At 40.1% G+C, this 19,408-nt stretch overlaps 1 protein-coding gene across 1 annotated transcript; it reads right to left on the reverse strand.

The window, feature by feature from the left end:
- Positions 1 to 309: 309 nt before the first annotated feature.
- Positions 310 to 19,293, reverse strand: LIAS (lipoic acid synthetase). The gene is made up of 11 exons (XM_045017773.1): positions 19,143 to 19,293; positions 15,089 to 15,261; positions 13,192 to 13,285; positions 12,187 to 12,267; positions 11,798 to 11,954; positions 10,919 to 10,976; positions 8,545 to 8,673; positions 6,301 to 6,446; positions 2,062 to 2,132; positions 1,554 to 1,665; positions 310 to 761 (listed from the first exon to the last, which is right to left on the reverse strand). Exons 1-11 carry the CDS (start codon positions 19,215 to 19,217, stop codon positions 709 to 711), a joined length of 1,149 nt encoding a protein of 382 aa, XP_044873708.1. The 5' UTR covers positions 19,218 to 19,293; the 3' UTR covers positions 310 to 708.
- Between the last annotated feature and the right edge of the window lie 115 nt (positions 19,294 to 19,408).

Below are 19,408 nucleotides of genomic sequence, written 5' to 3' on the forward strand. Positions count from 1 at the left end.
ATGAATAAAATTTGCAGAATTTCACAGAATTTTAAAATATTGTGTGCAGAATGTTTAATTTTTTTGGCATAGAATTCCCTCAGGAGTATCATTTTAGACAGGTCCGTTCTTCTCTCATGGGCTTGGTGGAAAGTGAAAATGTGGGGACGAGGAGAAAAGGACAGGATGTGGAGTGCTAATATAAAAATATCAACATCTTAGCAAGATTCCACACATTTCAAACTAATAAGTATTAGTCCCCAGTAAGTAAATAAATAAATGTAGAGGTGGCACTCCTAGAAGAAGAAAAAAAGTCACAACTCCACTGCAGCAGGTGGCAAGATTTTTTTTCTTTATTTCAGCATTTAATACGCTATACCAGATTTCACAATCCATCCATTTTTGTTTACATATATGTGTCATTTTTCTTTATTTTTCCTCATAATTCCCCTGCTCACCAAATCAGAGTCTCTGTTTTGATACATTCTAAAGCTAAGGCTTTTGATGATTCACTGAACACTAAAGTACCATGTAGCTGTAATTTTATGGAAACTAAGAAGAACTAGGCAAATTAATGTCAATTGTTTTGTCAAGGGAGCAGTGTTCTAGAAATATTAATTTCATTCATCATTCCGTGATGTGGGATGCTGTATTTTTGGAATTAATTGAACTTATGAAAAAGTGAATCTTTAAAGCTGTAGGTGACTTAAAATGGGTCCACTTCTACCTTCAGATGACCTTTGTCTTCCTTTTCTCTACTAAATTCTTCAAGAAAAATTCACCTAATTAAAATGAAAATTAATACCTATAAATCATTTTTAGTTGCTTTGGGGTTAAACAGAACAAATAAAACAGTATACATGTCGTCATACTGTGACCAATGTTCTAGAAAATCCAAACCTACCCAACAGGGATTTTAACAATCACAGCATGAGGCTGGAAGTCAGGACTCCTGGGTTGTCTTCCCCAACTCTGCTAGTGCTTGGTTGCGTGAAAGTTATTTAACTTCCCGTTTCTCAGCATATCCAATAATAAAATGGAATTCTCCCTATTTTACACAGTGCTGTGAGGTGTAAGTACTTAAAAGGTGCTTTATATTATTCTGGAGCTGGCATAGAACCACAACTGACTCTTTTCTGCTGCCCACGCACAGCAAGAGAATATGGTCCTTCATGTTAATTCAGGTAGGGCCAGCTGTAATTTAGTACATTGAACTTTCTAAAAGAAAAATCAGTTACTAAAATGGCTTATTTCTGAAGCCTTGTCAAAAGACACAACAGATGAGGGAGGGCAGTTTTAAAGCCCACTTTGCTCAGAAGCTAATTGCAAAATATACACAACATTTTAAATAAATCCATACCTGGAATAGTAAGTGTAGTGCTAAATAATTTTAGTTTTATAAAATGTGAGTATAAGCAGCATCGTAACTGTTCAATAGCAACCCATTTAGAGGAACTATAAAAGACAATACATTTTCTGTATAAAAAACAAAGAACCATTATTGTGAGCTTTTGATATCCATTACTTTACATCTGTACCTTTACATAATAATTTAACATTGTGCAGTACTTTACCTGCTTTATAGGAGGAGCGCACTAGAGGACCACTAGCTGTGTAATGAAATCCAAGCTCATTTCCCACGTTTTCCCAGTGTTTAAACTTGTCAGGGGTAACATATTCCTCAACCTGGATGGAAAAAAATAATTCTGCTCAGACTGTAATAACTTTGAAATGTATAATTAATGTTAATGAACTGGAATGCCAACTCTATGTTCTGCCAGGATGTGGCAAGATGAAACTCTTAATTACTTTAGGATTTATACATTTCACAATATTCATCAGGCAGGAATGGAGCCCATAACAGCCCCACACTGATGAGCAGATTAACTGTTGAGAAAAGGCAGGTGGGGAGGAGCAAGAATGGCTACCCAATCTGAGGGGAGACCTCTTCAAAAGTCCATAGCTGGCATATAGTGAGAAGGTGTGTAGATGGGCACGAGGTATCATTCTGACAAGGGAAGGGGTACAATGGTATCGGGTACAGGTCATAGTCTGCTTCCAGTAAATTCAACACATTTGTACCTTTAAATGACGTTTTGTTGGTTGCATGTATTGTCCTAAGGTCAAACAGTCCACATCTGCTTCACGTAATACTATAAAAAAGAAAAGTGCCTTCTTAGCAGGTGACAGAATCATGATGTAATCATCACTGATTAAAAATCATCTTACCTAAAATGCAGTTCTGAGTGCAAGTCACTCCTTAACTCATTAAATAAGGGATTAAATTCTACCCTCTAATACATAGCATCAGAGGGCATGACTGAAGCACTAAAGAGAAATTGCAGAATTTAGGTATAAATACTTTAGAACAAGAAGATACTTAGTAAATAAAAATAAATATATTAAAAACTGATTTCAAGCAGTTTTAGTAAGTCCTTTCACTGTTTTACTATCTCCTTAAGAGTGAATGTGGCTGGTGTGTCTGTTTCTCAGCGGGATCTGACATTTTTCCTGATACTTCATTAGACTAGGCAAATTTTGGCATTTTGTTGAAGTACAATTTACAACAAATCTGATAATATCTTGCCATCCCCATAGTTTCCACTGGGGAGTTTCTGCCCACACTGAACCGTGAAGCTGCAGCTTTTTATTTGATTTTTAAAATTTTTTGTATAGTATTTAAGATTATTTTTTTTAAAGCGATTGATTTTACTCCTCCCTAGCTTGGTCCATCGTGCCTCCAGTATCTCATGCCTAGATGCCTTCCTAAAAACTCACTTCTTGCATGAGGTCTAGAAACCTGATTCTTCTCCTCAGAAGTATTAAAATAGTGGGTTTTTTTTTAAAGTGATTGACCTGTGCTAAGTATCACCAGCAAACATTTGCTTCTGGTTGTATCCAATACCCTATCACTTGTCTACATATTACCTGTTTAGACTGTCAGCTTTTGAAGCCTGAATTGTATCTTTTTATTTATTTGTAAAGTATCTATCACACACTTTTCATTCCATTAATAATACCCCGTAATTAAATGCAGGGATGAGAATTCCTTTTCTAGCATTCTGCAGTTTATCTTTAATGTCCATATTTCTCAATTTTTGAGCTTTCATGTTCTAGCGGCATTCATTATTTACTTCCTTTTGGGTAAAAATGATGATGATTAGTATATCTAGGTCAGACTCTTAATTTGACACAGTCTGCAACACCAACTACACATAAAAAGAAAATACTTCATCTTACTCCATAGTTACAAGAGGATTGATGCTGAAATTATGCATACAATTCTAATGAAGAAAGAATAAATCGAAGGGGAATTGCCAATATCTTCCACCAGCTCTACATCCTTGGTGGGATATGCTAGTTTTGATGCCTCAAGAAGCACATACGCCTTCTCAGCTAAGATATCAATACAGGGTGGAACTAATTTATACCAGACTTGGATTCAGTGAAACTCTTGTCATTAAGGATAAATCCAGCCTCCTCCTACCCAGCTGCTGAAAGATGCTGTTCAGTGCAACCAGTGTAGTCTTCTCATCCATGGGAGGGTTGAGGAATCAGGTTCTGTATAGCTCCTCCTCCCCTCCCCTTCTCAATGTCTATCCTAGCTATTAGAGCTGGGTGCTGGATTTGCCCCATAGTGAAGTAGAATTAAAAGCATGAATTTTTTCAATTGTTACAACATTGTAATTACAGTTAGCATGAACATCTGCTTAGAATAAAATGGTTCTGTGAAGAAACTATTTCACTACTGGTAAATTCTAGGGCTGTCGAGAGATTAAAATAATTAACTGTGATTAATCACGCAAGTAAAATTAATTGCAATTAATTGTGCGATTAAAAAATTAATCATGCAATTGCTCGCACTGTTAAACAAGAATACAATACCATTTTTAAAAATATTTTGGGATGTTTTCTACATTTTCAAATATATTGATTTCAATTACAACACAATACAAATTGTACAGTGCTCACTTTACATTTATTTTTGGTTACAAGTATTTGCACTGTAAAAAAAAATAGTATTTTTCAATTCACCTAACACAGTACTGTAGTGCAATCTCTTTATCATGAAAATTGAACTTAAAAATGTAGAATTATGTACAAAAAAATCCTGCATTCAAAAATAAAACAATGTAAAATTTTAGAGCCTGCAAGTCCACTCGGTCCTACTTCTTGGTCAGCCAATTGCTCAAACAAAAAAGATTGTTTACATTTGCAGGAGATAATGCTGCCCGTTTCTTGTTTACAATGTCACTTGAAAGTGAGAACAGGTGTTCTCATGGCACTGTTTTAGCTGGTGTTGCAAGATATTGACATGCCAGATGCGCTAAAGATTCATATGTCCCTTCATGCTTCAACCACCATTCCAGGGGACATGCGTCCATGCTGATGACGGGTTCTGCTCGATAATAATCCAAAGCAGTGCAGACCGAGGCATGTTCATTTTCATCATCTGAGTCAGATGCTACCAGCAGAAGGTTGATTTTCTTTTTTTGGTGGTTCGGGTTCTGTAGTTTCTGCATCTGAGTGTTGCTCTTTTAAGACTTCTGAAAACATGGCTCACACCTCGTTCCTCTCCAATTTTGGAAGGCACTTCAGATTTTAAACCTTGGTTCGAGTGCTGTAGCTCTCTTTAGAAATCTCACATTGGTACCTTCTTTGCGTTTTGTCAAATCTACAGTGAAAGTGTTCTTAAAATTAATATGTGCTGGGTCATCATCCGAGACTGCTATAACATGAACTATATGGCAGAATGTGGGTAAAATAGAGCAGGGGACATACAATTCTCCCTCAAGGAGTTCAGTCACAAATTGAATTAACATATTTTTTTAACGAGCATCATCAGCATGGAAGCATATCCTCTTGAATGGTAGCCGAAGCATGAAGGGGCATATGAATGTTTAGCATATCTGGCATGTAAATACCTTGCAATGCCGGCTACAAAAGTGCCATGCAAATACCCGTTCTCACTTTCTGGTGACATTGTAAATAAAGGGGGCAGTATTATCTCCTGTAAATGTAAACAAACTTATTTGTCTTTGCAATTGGCTGACCAAGAAGTAGGACTGAGTGGACTTATAGGCTCTAAAGTTTTACATTGTTTTGTTTTTGAGTTCAGTCATGTAACAAAAAAAAATCGACATTTGTAAATTGCACTTTCACGACAGAGATTGCACTACAGTACTTGTATGAGGTGAACTGAAAAATACAATGTCTTCTGTTTATCATTTTTACAGTGCAAATATTTGCAATCAAAAATAATATTCACTTTGTAATCTATGTTGTAATTCAAATCAATATTTATGAAAATGTAAAAAAAATCCAAAATATTTAATAAATTTCAATTGGTATTCCATTGTTTAACAGTGTGATTAAAATTGCAATGAATCATGATTAATTTTATTAATCGCGATTAATTTTTTTGAGTTAACTGTGTGAGTTAACTATGATTAATCAATAGCCCTCTTAAATTCACGTCATATAACTCCTGCCACTGAGAGGGAAGAAGAGCAAGATCAGAGCAACCGGATGGGCATATGGGGGTGGTTTGCACACAAGGGAGGTGGGCTAGACCCTGGCTCCAAATATGCTGACACAAACATGTCTTAGAGGCAGGAGACACTGAATCTTAACTTTCATGCTGCCTGGAAATGCCACAGCGCAGTTGTAGATGGACAGGCCTGCAGCCTGCCCCTGGGGTGGAAATGGGGGGAATTATATGGAATTCATGAATTTCATCCTATACAGGGTTCTACTTACATTATATTAACCTTTATTTTTCTCAAAAATTAGAGGTAAGTGCAAAAGTTCATATAAGAAGGTACTGCAGCTCAGGGAAGAGGAACAATTAAAATAATCTGTGCATCAAAATCAAAAAAGAATTATTCTGCAAACAAGAAAAAATCATTTATGTTAGTTATGAAATAAAAAAGGTACAATGAAATAAATAAAACATTCCATGTACACATTTGAGATCCTGAAATGATTATGAACATTAAATGATATGAAGACTGATCCAGCTCCCTCTGAAGTCAATGGAAAGATGCCTATTGTTTTCAATGGCAGCTAGATTAGGCCCTTGCAGCACTCTGATAGTGAAATTATTCCTGTCGATTTGAAAGCAGTATAAACAACAGTTGTGGCAGATTTTCAATTTTTAAATTGAACAAAACCTTATTGCATGAAAAAGTTAGAAAACAATTTTTCCAACAGACCAACTTATATGCATGTGCGTCCATTTTAGTTATATTGCAATGGTCAAGCTTCAGCTATGTTCCAACATGGTAAAGCTTATACATATACTTAAGTTATGCAACTTACATTTCATTGTTGAATATACTTGTTCATCTGTCTCGCCTAATCCCAGCATAATGGAGGTTTTAGAAACTACATCAGGTTGGACCTTCTTAGCATGCTTCAAAACTTGTAAGGATTGCTTAAAATTGGCCCGAGGATCACGTACTTTCCTTTAAAAATATTCATATTGTTTTGACCATAGGAAAAAAAAACCACAGAGATGCATGAGCTAAGGGACATTGGAAAAATCACAGGTGCAAAACACTGAAGGGGACTGAGATTTTAGCAACTTTCTGAAATATTTGTCAATTCCTGCAAAAACAAAGCTTTCACTTAAAAAAAATGTTTCCATTACTTTTTCTTGTGATTGATGCAACCAAAGTGCTGCTGCTCTGTGAGCCCAGCTTTGCAGAAAATTGTCTCCAGCTAACCACTAGGGGCCAGATTGTCAACCCCCACCGTTCCAACCCCCAGCAGTACAACGGGAATATAATTGGTTCATAGCTGACCAGCTGAGAATATGCGTAATGGAACTGGAGTAAAGTTGACAGAGCTATCATTAATGCCATTCCCCACCTTACCCTGCCCCCATTTTCACTGTAGGGGAAGTATCAGGAAAGGGAAGAGGCATAATAGGGCACAGAGGGCTAAGGAGTGGGCAGAGGAAAGCTCCACTGCCCTATGAAAATTCTGAGGGGGCATATGGTCCCTAGGGCTGGGACAGCCTGAGACACAGGGAGCTGGTACTGGGTCTCTGACAGTGGCCCTCCCTACACTCACTCTTTCCTGTGCTGAGTATATCTTGGTACACGAGGGAATCTGGCCCAAGGAGTAACAAAGGCACTGAAAATACTACAGTGGTAGGACATATATAAGTATCTACTTAGGCCCCAATCCTGCAAGCTGTTCTGTGCAGAACCCCACTGTCTATTTAGATTGTAAGGTCTTTAGGGCGAGGACGGTCTTTTATCGAGTGTTTGTACAGGTTCTAGTATTGAGGTCCTGATTTTGTAGGGCCAACAAGCTCTACCATAATGCAAAGAAATCAACAATAGTAAAGATTAAACTCCTTTGCTTATGTTGGGGAACAGCCCTGACAGAGCTGTATTTGAAGTCTATCTGAAAATTTAGTTGGAGCCACTTAAGAACAGTCTATACTGGGAAGTTTTAGTGTACATTAAAACTGGGAAGTTTAAACATACATTAAAACTGGTTTGGGCTAATTCAGTTTACACAGTTTGACCAGCAGTGTGGATATGGCCTACCCATATTTAAGCTGAATTTAGACAGTTTAGCTGGAGACTTCAGAGTGTTATATTATCACTCTGAATTTCCAAGTTATTAGGAAAAAAGGCCAATGGCTGGGGGTATGGAGTCATACTTGGAGACCCTCCTGTGTGGTAGAAAAACATTGGTCACTCAAAGAAAAGGAGTTGGCTGACTCCACTTTTTAGGGTCTATAAAACTTTTAATCTGCTACTTTACAAGATAGGTAGCCCTCTGCTGGTCAAAATCATGTACAACACACATGGCTATTGAGGGAACAGAGCAGAGGATTCTGGTAGTTTCACTGGGAGGTGTAATATAACTTTTCTATGAAGACAACAGGACCTGGCTCCCACTGGTGGCACTGAGACATAATGATGATGGAGAAATGCTGTGGGCTATTTGCCAAAGTGAAATAAATACATCCTCATTTTGAAAACATAATTCCATAGTAATAGGCGCTGACTCCGTGGGTGCTCCAGGTGCTGCTATTATGCAGCCAGGTAGGTTTGAATACATGCTAAAAAAACGTACAGGGACTGGCTTACCAAGTAAATTTGCTTTCCTTCCAAAAAGAGGTCCAATGAGCATATGAAAATGAAAAAAACCTAATTTTGTTTTAATGTAATCACATGCATCTTTCTTGTATACTATCTTTCTTATGAAATAGATCTAGCCTGACATCTGTTAAAATCAGTATTTTTCCTTTCCTGTTTCTTTTATAAGACAAGCTTCTCATTGAAAAATTTACAGTAGATAGAACTGTATTGTCTACTTTTTAATTTTTAACTTTAGACGCTATTTGATAATAAGGTACGGAGGATTTTTACTATTTGTAAGTGTAAGTGATGTATGTAGTAATGATGAGTTGAGTTAAAGGAACCTATAGCTAAGGTTTAATGTTGGTTGATCTAAATATTGCTTTCATAAGAACATTACAGAATACCCTCTAACTGTATACATCCTACTATTTGTTTATATACATAGATCACCTTTAATCACCTCTGTAACTCTGGAACAGTTTCCACATTATGGGCATATACGTCTAGTCCTGACAAGGCAACTTTCTCCACTGCTTTAAGGTCCCCTCGAAAATCAGGGGTTAAACATTCTACTAGAATTTTTGAATTCCTGAAAAACAAAGATTGAAAAATAAACATGCTTGTGATATTTCTATTATTGATGCTCAAATAAAATATTTCAATAACATGATACTAAAATATCAGAATATTTTAAAAGAAATCAAAATTCAATATTTTTTAAAACAACTCAATCTACGATGTTGATATTTAAATCTACTAAGTAAAGTCAAGTTAGGTAAACATCTAAAACAGTGGTGCACTGAAAATACTTGAGAGTTAGTTTTTACTCAAAACATAGTACAGTAACTCCTCACTTAACATCCTCCCGCTTAACGCTGTTTCAAAATTACATCGCTGCTCAATTAGTGAACATGCTCCCTTATAATGTCGTTTGGCTGCCTGCTCTGTCCATTGCTTGTAAGATTCTGGGGAAGAGCAGCGACTTTACAAGGGAGCATTGCACAAGTTCCTCTTCTCCACCTCCTCCCTCTCTCTCCCAGTGCTTCCCCCCTATTTGGCAGCCGCTCCTCCCCCTCCCTCCCAGAAAGTCCTAAGCACGAAGTGCTGGGAGGGAGGGGGAGGAGCAGGGAAGCGCTGCATCTCCTGGTCCTCCCCCTCCCTCCCAGAAAGTTCTAAGTGCCACCAAACAGCTGTTTGGCGGCGCCTAGGACTTTCTGGGGCTGGGGGGAAGGAACAGAGATGTGGCGTGCTACAGAGAGGAGGTGGAGGGGGGGTGGGAAGAGGCGGGCCTGGAGTGGAGCGGAGACGGGAAGAGGCGGGCCTGTAGCATCCCCCGGCAAAGTCAGTGCCTGTTCTTCTCTGGGGAAGCTGCTGCTGCTCTGAAGGTGCTTCCTAGCGTCCTTGCCTGCAGCGGGCTGTGCCTGTGTGAGGTAAGCCAGGGGCACTTCCCAACCACAGTACTGTACGGTATATAATGCCTTTTGTCTGCCCCCAAAATTTCCTTGGAACCTAACCCCTCGCATTTACATTAAATCTTATTGGAAATTGGTTTTGTTTAACATTGTTTCACTTAAAGTTGCATTTTTCAGGAACATAACTACAATGTTAAGTAAGGCGTTACTGTATAGGTGCAACTCCTGCTTTGACTAGTGCACAAAATAATATGAATGTTGCATAAGTCGAACATAACATCAGAACCATTTCTATGGTCTACTGATTCACCACACTTGCTCAAATTAAGTGCAGGTTACATGTGAATTTCATTTTCTTCATCTTTGCTCCATACTACACTTAGCAAGATTTTTAATAGGATGTGAACATCTGAACTTCTGAATGACAGAGGGGACATCTGGCCTAATGGACTGTAAATACTTTGCATTGGTATTTGGGAATCTAATCCAGTTCCCCAACAGCTGGAATTTGGCTACCCCAAGCTGGATGGAGAAGTACTTTGCATCACTATTCAGCAGTGGTTCTCAACCTGCAACCCAGTCAGCACACAGCTGAGGCCCATGTGACATCCTCAGGGCCATACAGGTAATATATATATTGTGTGGATTCAGCCCACAAAACAGAGAGCTGCATACATGGCCCATAGTGGTAAATAGGTTGAGAACCACTGCTATACAGAAACACTTCCAGGTAATCAAGGAAGTACTGGTGATAGACTTTGAAGTGAGTCCCTCTAGTCCTCATTACAGTATAAGTATTAGGCAAATGCCCAAGTCAGGCTGCAGGAATTAAATCTACAACCTTCTAACAAAGATGCAAACATGCTACCAAAATGACATGCTGGCACAACGCATAAAGTGGAAAGTAGAAGGTGTAAATGGGAAAGTATAAAGGTGGAATCAGGGTCACAGAGAGCACCTCTTTGGAAAAATGGCAAAGTTTAGAGGTCAGAGCTGAAAAATAAATCAGATTATCTTTGGAACCAAGTTAAAAAGGTTTTTATCTTTTCCCAAACCCATTATTACTGTGCTAGAACCCTATCATTAAAATATAAACATCCACAAAAAAATGGATAGATGTTTCCCACTGCTCTAAATGTGTGGTCCAAAGAAACAGTTTAGTGCTTAATTTTTAAAAGGAATCTGGGATAAACTGAAATTCAGCAGGAGAACATTCCTGCCTATCTATTTAATCTAACAGTGTTACACAAGCGAGGATGAAAAATCCAGGAGTGGACATGTAATTTCTCTGGGTAGGGAATGTCATTTATTACATGTTTGTACGGCAAATAGCACCATAGAGCCCAGTCTGCTTTTGGCTTCTAGGCACTACCACAACATAAATGCTGAATAATAATGAATAGTAATAAATTAATAATATACCTTTCCTTCAAGTGTGATACAGTTTTTGCAAAGTGTTCTGCTCCGCCATCTAGAATATCTAGAAACAATGCAATAAATTGGTATTTTTACGTTAAAAACAATACTTTTGTGTAATTCTGAGTGGCTTTGATGTTAAGAGTCTAATCTACCCCAAAAAAGGTAAAGCGATTCTAAATTAAAGCTGAAATTCCACCCTTAACTTACTACTTATGCCTAAGTTGTACAACAGGTATGCTACCATATCCTTACAATAGCCAGGCTAAGTATGGTTAGTTAGAACAGAGTCGGAACCTTCATTCTAAATTTCCCTGATTATATATGAGTTTACCTTAGCCCTTTAACCTTAGCACAGATCTGTATGGTTTAATTTCTTTTTTTCTCCCACAGGGGTAGTTTAAGAAAAGAAAAATGTACGCAAAAAGAAATTGTTCCTGCTCTTTTATTGAAAGCCACTGTTAGAAACTATTGGTCTTTCAATGGAATACAAAAGTCTCTTTTTCTGATACAGTCTTTCCACCAAGATAGCAACAGCACAAAAGAATCATTACAACCTTAATGGAAAGGTAGCAATATTTTTTTAAAATTAGGTTCTACTCAAATAGACTGAATCAGTTCCATAAGGAACCAACGTTTAACCAATTACATAATTGTATATCTTCTATGTGTATTTTGCCTGCATCAGAAGTAGGGGAGTAAGGATTAGTCAGGAAGAGCATTTTGTAATCTCTGAAAAGTTTCTATGTCATTCATTCCTTTCATCAATCACATAAAAGTTTAAATCATATACCTCTAATAACCCAAACTGACTGAGGACTCTAAAACTTCTGCATAGTGTGCATGAGAGCTTACACTGGAAGACACTACTGACAACATACTAACCATCTCTGTCTACAGATGTCAATACAACATAATCCAAGCCCCATTCAGCTATAGCTTTTGCTGTATTGTAGGGTTCATTAAGATCCAATGGAGGTGGATTTTTTGCTGTCTTTACTGAACAAAATCTGCAACCTCTTGTACATGTGTCACCCATCAACTGAAATAAGAAAAGATTATGTTAACTTTATATTTTAAACTTTGTATTGTCCAGCTCAGAAACTACTGAAGATGCTACTTCAAAGAATCAATTACTAATAACCGTAGAAGAGAGAGATTTGTTGTGCACATTAGCATAATATACATGGGTCACTATGCTGGAGATTTTTGTATACCCAAATTTGCTACCAACAGAATATATTTCCTATCGTAAGAAGTGGTAATTGACTTACCATGATAGTTGCTGTAGCAGTAGCATACTCACCCCCTCCCCAGCACTCTCCAATGTTGGGACATCGTGCTTCCTCACACACCTATAATGAAAATTATATTAATAATAATAAATTGCATTTCTGTAGCACCTTCCACCAAAGGAATTTGTCTTCTGAGACAGGTAGTGAAATTCTGAGGAGGAAATTAAATCACAGATAGGTTAAGTGAGTTGCCCCAGTCATCGGAAGAGCTGGGAAGAGAACATATGTCACGTGACACCCAATCTTGTGACTTAACCTTTCATCCTCTGAACTACACAACTTCCTGAAAACTGCTCATCAAAATAACCGTCAGGGACGGTACTTGGTCCTGCTAGTGGAGGCAGGGGACTGGACTCAATGACCTTTCAAGGTCGCTTCCAGTTCTATGAGATATGTATATCTCCATATATTTATTTTATAACTGTCAGAATTGCACATTCTAAACTGCATTAATTATGCACATTTTAGATGTAATAAAAAAGTTCATAAAAAATTCACAAGATCTGTGATACATTATAGAACAATCTTTTCCTGAAGAAAAGAATTTTACACTTGTCTTACATCTTCTGTCTCTTTCCATCAGTGGGGAGGCATATTTAATAGAGAACACAACCTTTTCTTGAATTTCTTTTCATGTGAATTATTAATATACAGTCCCAAAAGTTATACACGTGTTTCCACTTATATTAGACACACTGATAATCTTTTGACTTCTTAGAGGACTTGAGAAACAACACCATATTTAAGATCATTGCAGGGAAAATGTCAAATTTTCTACTGTTTGTTTCTTTCCTTGTTCTCCATGGTGAAATTCACCCTGTGCAAAAGCAGAGGACAAGGCCTATGCATCATATGTTCCCACTTAAGCCACAAAGGCATAAGTGATGCATAAGCTCTCTGCTGCTCTTGAGCAAAGGGGTGAATTTCACATCATGAAAACATTGCTTTCTTCCTAGAAGAAAACATGTCAGGCATTAGACTTACAGTATGAAGATTTAAACTTCGCAGTGTACTCTTCAGTTTATTATAGTTCTTTCCTATGGGAATCTCAGTTTTTAGCCATGGAGGAAGTCGCAGCCTGAATAATATCAAGCAAATATAAGGATTAATAAATTACTTACATTTAATCACTTAATTTCATAGATCTACTTTACTTTGTTATAGCCTCTGGGTATGAAAGATTCCTTGAAGCTGGTCACGATTCATAAATGAGCATTAATATATATCAAAAAAGTACCATACTTCTCATTTCCATCCTCATTTATTAGCCTGCCACCAAGCTAAGATAGAAGTATCCATAATTATAGGGTTTAAGATCACTAACCTTACTGCCATGCTATATATGGTAATTCAGACATTGGCAATATAATTACACAGCTACTACAAACTCCTAACAAATTCTGAAGGGGTGGCTCATTTTGTTTTTCACAGCTTTTGAATTTAGTCTTCATGAATCTATCTACATACAAAAACAAAAAACCCCCAACAATCTATCAAAAACACAAATTGGGCATATTGTCCCAATGATATATATTTATAATTTGTTACTGTTCATGGCACAAGCACTCCAATGCCTTCAAGATATATTGGTGGCTATTTCACCAGAGGTATCATAGCTACTACTGTTCATCTAGAATACTGTTTAAAGTGCATTTTTCAAAGTACACAACCAGTACAGTATGGATAGCTAAAAACTTTTGGTCAGTGCCATAGAATGGGACATATTCTGCCCTTTGTTACACTGGTGGAACTTCCCTGGCCTTCATGGAGTTTCATGGGTGTAAATGAAAGCAAACTTTGCGACATAATTTTCTTTACAGGATTAGGGGCCAAGGTTTGATTGCAGACTCTTTATTGTTGGAGATGCATCAGCCAGAAAGAATCCAGCTTGTTTTTAAGATTTCAAACTCATTTTGTGTAGCCGGAAGTTAGAAAAAAAATCATCATCTTAAATTGTAAACTGGGCAGAATTGGTCTGGAAATCATTGAGACACTAAACATAAAGATCCAAAATGTCATTTTTACAGTCACTTTTTCAGATTAGAACCAAATTTTATAGATTAACACCGATTGTCATAATAATAAAAGGGGTTATATAAAAGATGGATGCCTGTTATTCTGTTATTTATTATTTAGTGTACTAAAGCAATTAGCAACTAACACTGGACAAGTTCCAACACAAGTTCTACAGTTACTATATTAAAGTAGGGCAAAACATATACAAGGGCATATTACATTACTTTTGGATGAGACTTTCAGATATTACCACTGCCTTTACACAGAGTGGAGCTGGGCACTACCAATTTACAGGCTCATTACTTGTTAATAAACCACAAACAATTGTGGAGCAACCTGTCTGTAGCATGAATACATTCAGAGCTAGGTTAAAAAAAAAATCAAACTCACCAAAATCATGTGATTTATTTAGTTCTGTGACTCTCCAGTAACATTTTATAAATCAAATAAGTGACTCTTTTCCCAGCTATAATTAAAATAGAGCTATGCAAGTGGAACCATTCACTATTTTTGGGCCTAAAACACTGAAAATAAAAATATATTGCCAATGGTGTTTTAGGTATTCAAATTTTTTACTTGTATTCATAACAGTTAATCTTATCAACTGTGTTGAAATTACTATTAGCTATCGTATCTCCGCATGTTGTGCTTAAAGAGTTCATATGGGAAACTAATGCTTTCCCCTCTTCAAAGGACCATTCCTTCCAAAATGGAGTGTGAAGTAGCCATTCCAGTACCACACAACTTGACAAAAATAATGATATACGCAGGTATTTCTGTACAGTAGAATACAAGAGATATCAAGTACTAAACAAAGCATGATACTACATCAGAGTAGAGTGTAATTACTTAAAGCTACAGTTACCTTTCTCCCTTCTGGCGTTTTAAATTGCCTTTATACTCAGCCCATATGCTCTTGTCAGAAAAATCCCCCGATACAAAATCTTGCAAATCAGGGCCATTTTGCAGAAACTCCTTCTTTTCATCTGGCAAAGAACTTGATGCTCTGTACTGGCTAGACACATGGCTTTCACACACCTAAACAGAGCAGAACTGTATTACCCTTTTAATCATAAATGTGCTAATATGTATTGGATAACTGATGGTATGCATCTCTGAGAGCTGATAGGGCTTATACAGAAGCCAAAAAGTTAACAATTTACAGGCCTTATAAAAGTTGTATAGAACGACTGTGAAAGGTTTATTTTTTACCTGTTAATTTAAGGCCAAGTTCCATCCTTGGAAGTTTGTGCTCAACTCTCATTGATTTCAATGGGAGCTATGAACACACATCCAATGGCAGAATTTTGGCTCTTGTTTTCAAGTAGAATAATATGCAAATGTAGACATAGGAAATCAGCAGATGGAGACTGGAAAATAACATTTTCTGGTCTCAGTAGCTAGAAAGGGGACAGATGCAGCAAAGCCTGTAAGTTTCAAAAAGTGAAAATCAAAACAAGGGAAGAAGCTGAACACTTAAATGTGAACAAAGCAATAAGCTTAAATTATTGTATTGCTTGGTTAAGCACATACTAGAGCAAAAAGTGTACAGCACATGCAAGTATAATCTTCAAACACTTGCAAACAGGAGGGAGCTCCAATACCACTACAGCAACAGGGCAGGATGGCACTGGTACATTCTTAGAAATGGAGTAACTAAAATTTAGCAGCATTCAAATACACCAGCAGTAACCAGTATAGAAAAAGCAGAGTGATTTAAAACAAGAGCATAATAAATTATCATATAAAAGATACATCTTCCAAATAAAGCATCCATAGTAACCTGCACATCAAAGTCAGTAGTGACGTGGGAAAGCATGTAGTGTTTTTAAGTTGGTGGCCTTAGAGTTCAAAGAGAAAAAATCTCCTTTTTAGGCCTAAATATTGGAAACTGCCATTGTTCAGTGAGCTCTGACAGCTAAGGGGGAATGGGAGATTCTTAACATGTAGCCAAGCAAGCCTCTAGGCAGGGCAGGCTCCAGACCCCAGCGCGCAAAGTGCGCGCTTGGGGTGGCATTTTGCTGGGAGGGCGGCAGGTGGCTCCGGCAGACCTCCCGCAGGCATGCCTGCGGAGGGTCCGCTGGTCCCGCAGCTCCGGTGGACCTCCCGCAGAAATGCCTGCGGAGGGTCCCTGGTCCCACGGCTCCGGTGGAGCATCCGCAGGCGTCCCTGCGGGAGGTCCACCAGAGCCGCGGGACCAGCGGACCCTCCGCAGGCACATCTGCAAGAGGTCCCCCGGAGCTGCGGGACCGGCGACCGCCAGAGCGCACCCCGCAGCGCGCCGCCCTGCTTGGGGCGGCGGAATTCCTAGAGCCGCCCCTGCCTCTAGGTGATGCAGTTGGAATGTCTCAGCCACCTCGCCACAAAAGTCTTAAAAACTCTCAAATCCTTTTGGTGACTCACTGTATAGGGCAGATTGTTTGATCTTCTGTGCCACAGTGGCCTTGTTGGAATAATAATCCTTTCGGCTTCAATGGATGCAAGACAGACCGGAAGGAATGCAAAGTACCACAAGATCTTACCTCAACATTAATTAATATGGGTTTGGGTATAAATATTGTCATATTGATTAAAAACTAACTGAAGGACTGCAAACAAAAGGTGAAAATGAGCATGATCAAGTAGTGGGGGAAATGTCTAGTCTAGTGAGAAACTACAGGGTTTATTGTTAGGGTCCAGTGTTATTTAATAGCATCTGGAAGAGGAGATAAATGTCATCAATGAACAGGGCTCAAACTGGGCTAAGTCAGAAACCCAGTGGTTTGGGATTTTCTTTTTCTTTTTTTCTTTTTTTTTTTTTGAGTTTGCCCTCTTGTCATCCAGAATCTTAATTTCCATTAAAAAAATTGGTAGCTTTTATGGCTCTGGAGAAAACCCTGAAAACATAAAATGAGTGATGTAAACCAATGGAACAATGTCTGCCTGAGTCTGCCGGAAACATAAAACAATAGTTTAGAGTGGTCTGAACTGCCCCATTAATCCCAATGCCCGATGATGAGCAGCCCATTTGTCCAATGATGATAATGTAAATATCAACATTGTGAACCTTCACTGTTATCAAAACATATAAAAAAAGCAAAGGTGAATGACAGACCAATACAATCTATTGTGAGTGGTATCTCATTTTGGAGATACAAATAAACAGCATTTGGGAGCTGGGAGGTACCATCATTTTCCCCTCCCAATCTGTCTTGTAGAGCCAAAAGGCTCAATGGAAAGAACAGATCTCAGGGATCTAAGTTGTCTATACTACAGAGACTATACTAGTATAGCAATCAGGAGCGGCTCCAGGCCCCAGCACGCCAAGCGTGTGCTTGGGGTGGCATGCCGCGGGGGGCGCTCTGCCGGTCGGGCGGCAGGCAGGCTGCCTTTGGCGGCATGCCTGCGGAGGGTCCGCTGGTCCCGCGGCTCCGGTGGACCTCCCGCAGGCGTGCCTGTGGAGGGTCCGCTGGTCCTGCGGCTTCGGTGGAGCCGTGGGACCAGCGGACCGTCCGCAGGCACGCCTGCAGGAGGTCCACCGGAGCCGCGGGACCAGCGACCGGCAGAGCACCCCCCGCAGCATGCTGCCCTGCTTGGGGCGGCGAAATGTCTAGAGCTGCCCCTAATAGCAATGACGGCATAGATATGAGGACATAACCCTGTAATGCAGATGCAGCCTACACTGGTGGAAGGGTTTCTTCCATTGTTGTAGGAACACCACCTACCTGAATGAAGTTGGTTAAATCAATAGAAGCACTTTTCCATTTACATAGCTGCATCTTCAATGGGGATTAGTTAGAGCTGTGATTTTTTAACACTCCTGACTGACACAGCTATGCTGACCTAACGTTTAAGTGCATGCAAAGCCCCAGCCTCACCAAGAGGGCCAATCCTATAGAGCTAGTCCTTCAATTCTTCCTGTCCCAAAGCAGCTGGGGCCATCCCTGCTGTGTTGATGGTCATAGGGCTTCCTTCATGGCTCTAGTAGCTGCTTCTTCTTTCTCTGCTGGAGGGCTGACTACAGACACAAGCAAACATAACTCCATCGGTTACACTCAAATCATATTTTTGAGCTTTCCTTTGCAACCATGTAAGCTAGAAATGTAATTCTAATGAATGCTTAGATTCAGACATCACTCTGCGATCCTGGGCCAGAGGCACAAGCTTATTATGCATACAGTGTGTTGGAACTCCTGCAGAAGAGCAGGGCTCAAGGGGCTCAAAAGAGCCTGCAACAATCATATTTTGAACACCCGTCGCAAGAAGCATCTCATTCTTTCATCTCAAGTGACCAGAGTTCAGCTGTGGGTACAGCTTGGGAGAGTCCTGCCACTACCCACAGCTCAGCCCTTCCTCCCCACAATTTGAGCCCTGTACAGAGGGCACTAAACTGGGAGATCTCACAAACATCAGGGAGGACACAGAAGAAACACAAAGGGATCTATGCAGTAGTGTAGTAGCCGGTGGGTCCCAGGGTACTAGAGAGACAAGGTGAGTAAGGTAATATCTTTTATTGGACCGATCTATTCGGACTAAAACCGCAGCTAAAACAGAAATGAGATTCAGCCTGGAAAAACGCAAAACGCACACACTCAGGGGAGCCTGCAAGCAGGGAGTGGCCCCGGCCAGCAACTGAGACGCGGGTTACTGGCCAGGGGATGCTGCAGCCAACAGGCCAAGACGCCCGGAGGCTGCGTGTGCTGCACCCCGAGGCAGGAGCGGGCCGGGGGCTGCCCCGCTCCAGAGCCGAGCACTGGCCGCCGAGGGTCGAGCCCCGGACCCGCTGACACACAGAACCGGGCCGCGGCGGGGGCAGCTCAGCCGGCGGGGCCCAGCGGCGAAGCGGGCGGGCGGGCGCAGGGGGAAGACCCGGGCCCGGCCGGGGGCTGGAGCCGCCTGGCGAGCGGGACCGGGGCAGGCCGCCCCTCTCGCTCACTCACCCGCCCCAGCACCAGCCGCCTCAGGCTCGTCGTGGCGGCGGCTCCACAGCAGCGGCCGCGCTGGAGCAGCGCCATGGCCACCGCCGGCTGCTCTGTCCCTCACCGAGCCCCGAGGACGAATCCCGATCGGTCGGATCGGTACTCAGCTGAGCTGCCTGGCCCATTCCCCTCTTGCTCGGGCCTTAGTGCGCTCGGCGGTCGATTGCTCTCGCCTCAGAGCCGAGTGGCCGAGCGTGATGACGTCAGGCATAGACGGAGGGGATACA

The sequence above is a fragment of the Mauremys mutica genome, chromosome 5 (genome assembly GCF_020497125.1).
Source record: "Mauremys mutica isolate MM-2020 ecotype Southern chromosome 5, ASM2049712v1, whole genome shotgun sequence".
NCBI classification, from domain to species: Eukaryota; Metazoa; Chordata; order Testudines; family Geoemydidae; genus Mauremys; species Mauremys mutica.

Bases quoted from the DNA above. Each gene is read 5' to 3' on its own strand.
- LIAS (XM_045017773.1), bottom strand. From the start codon at position 19,217: ATGGCGCTGCTCCAGCGCGGCCGCTGCTGTGGAGCCGCCGCCACGACG. The intron at 10,977-11,797 runs GTTAGTATGTTG...CATTGTTTCTAG, and splicing joins GACATCTGTAGACAGAGATG to ATATTCTAGATGGCGGAGCA. The intron at 8,674-10,918 runs GTATATTATTAA...TTTGTTTTTCAG, and splicing joins GTATCACACTTGAAGGAAAG to GAATTCAAAAATTCTAGTAG.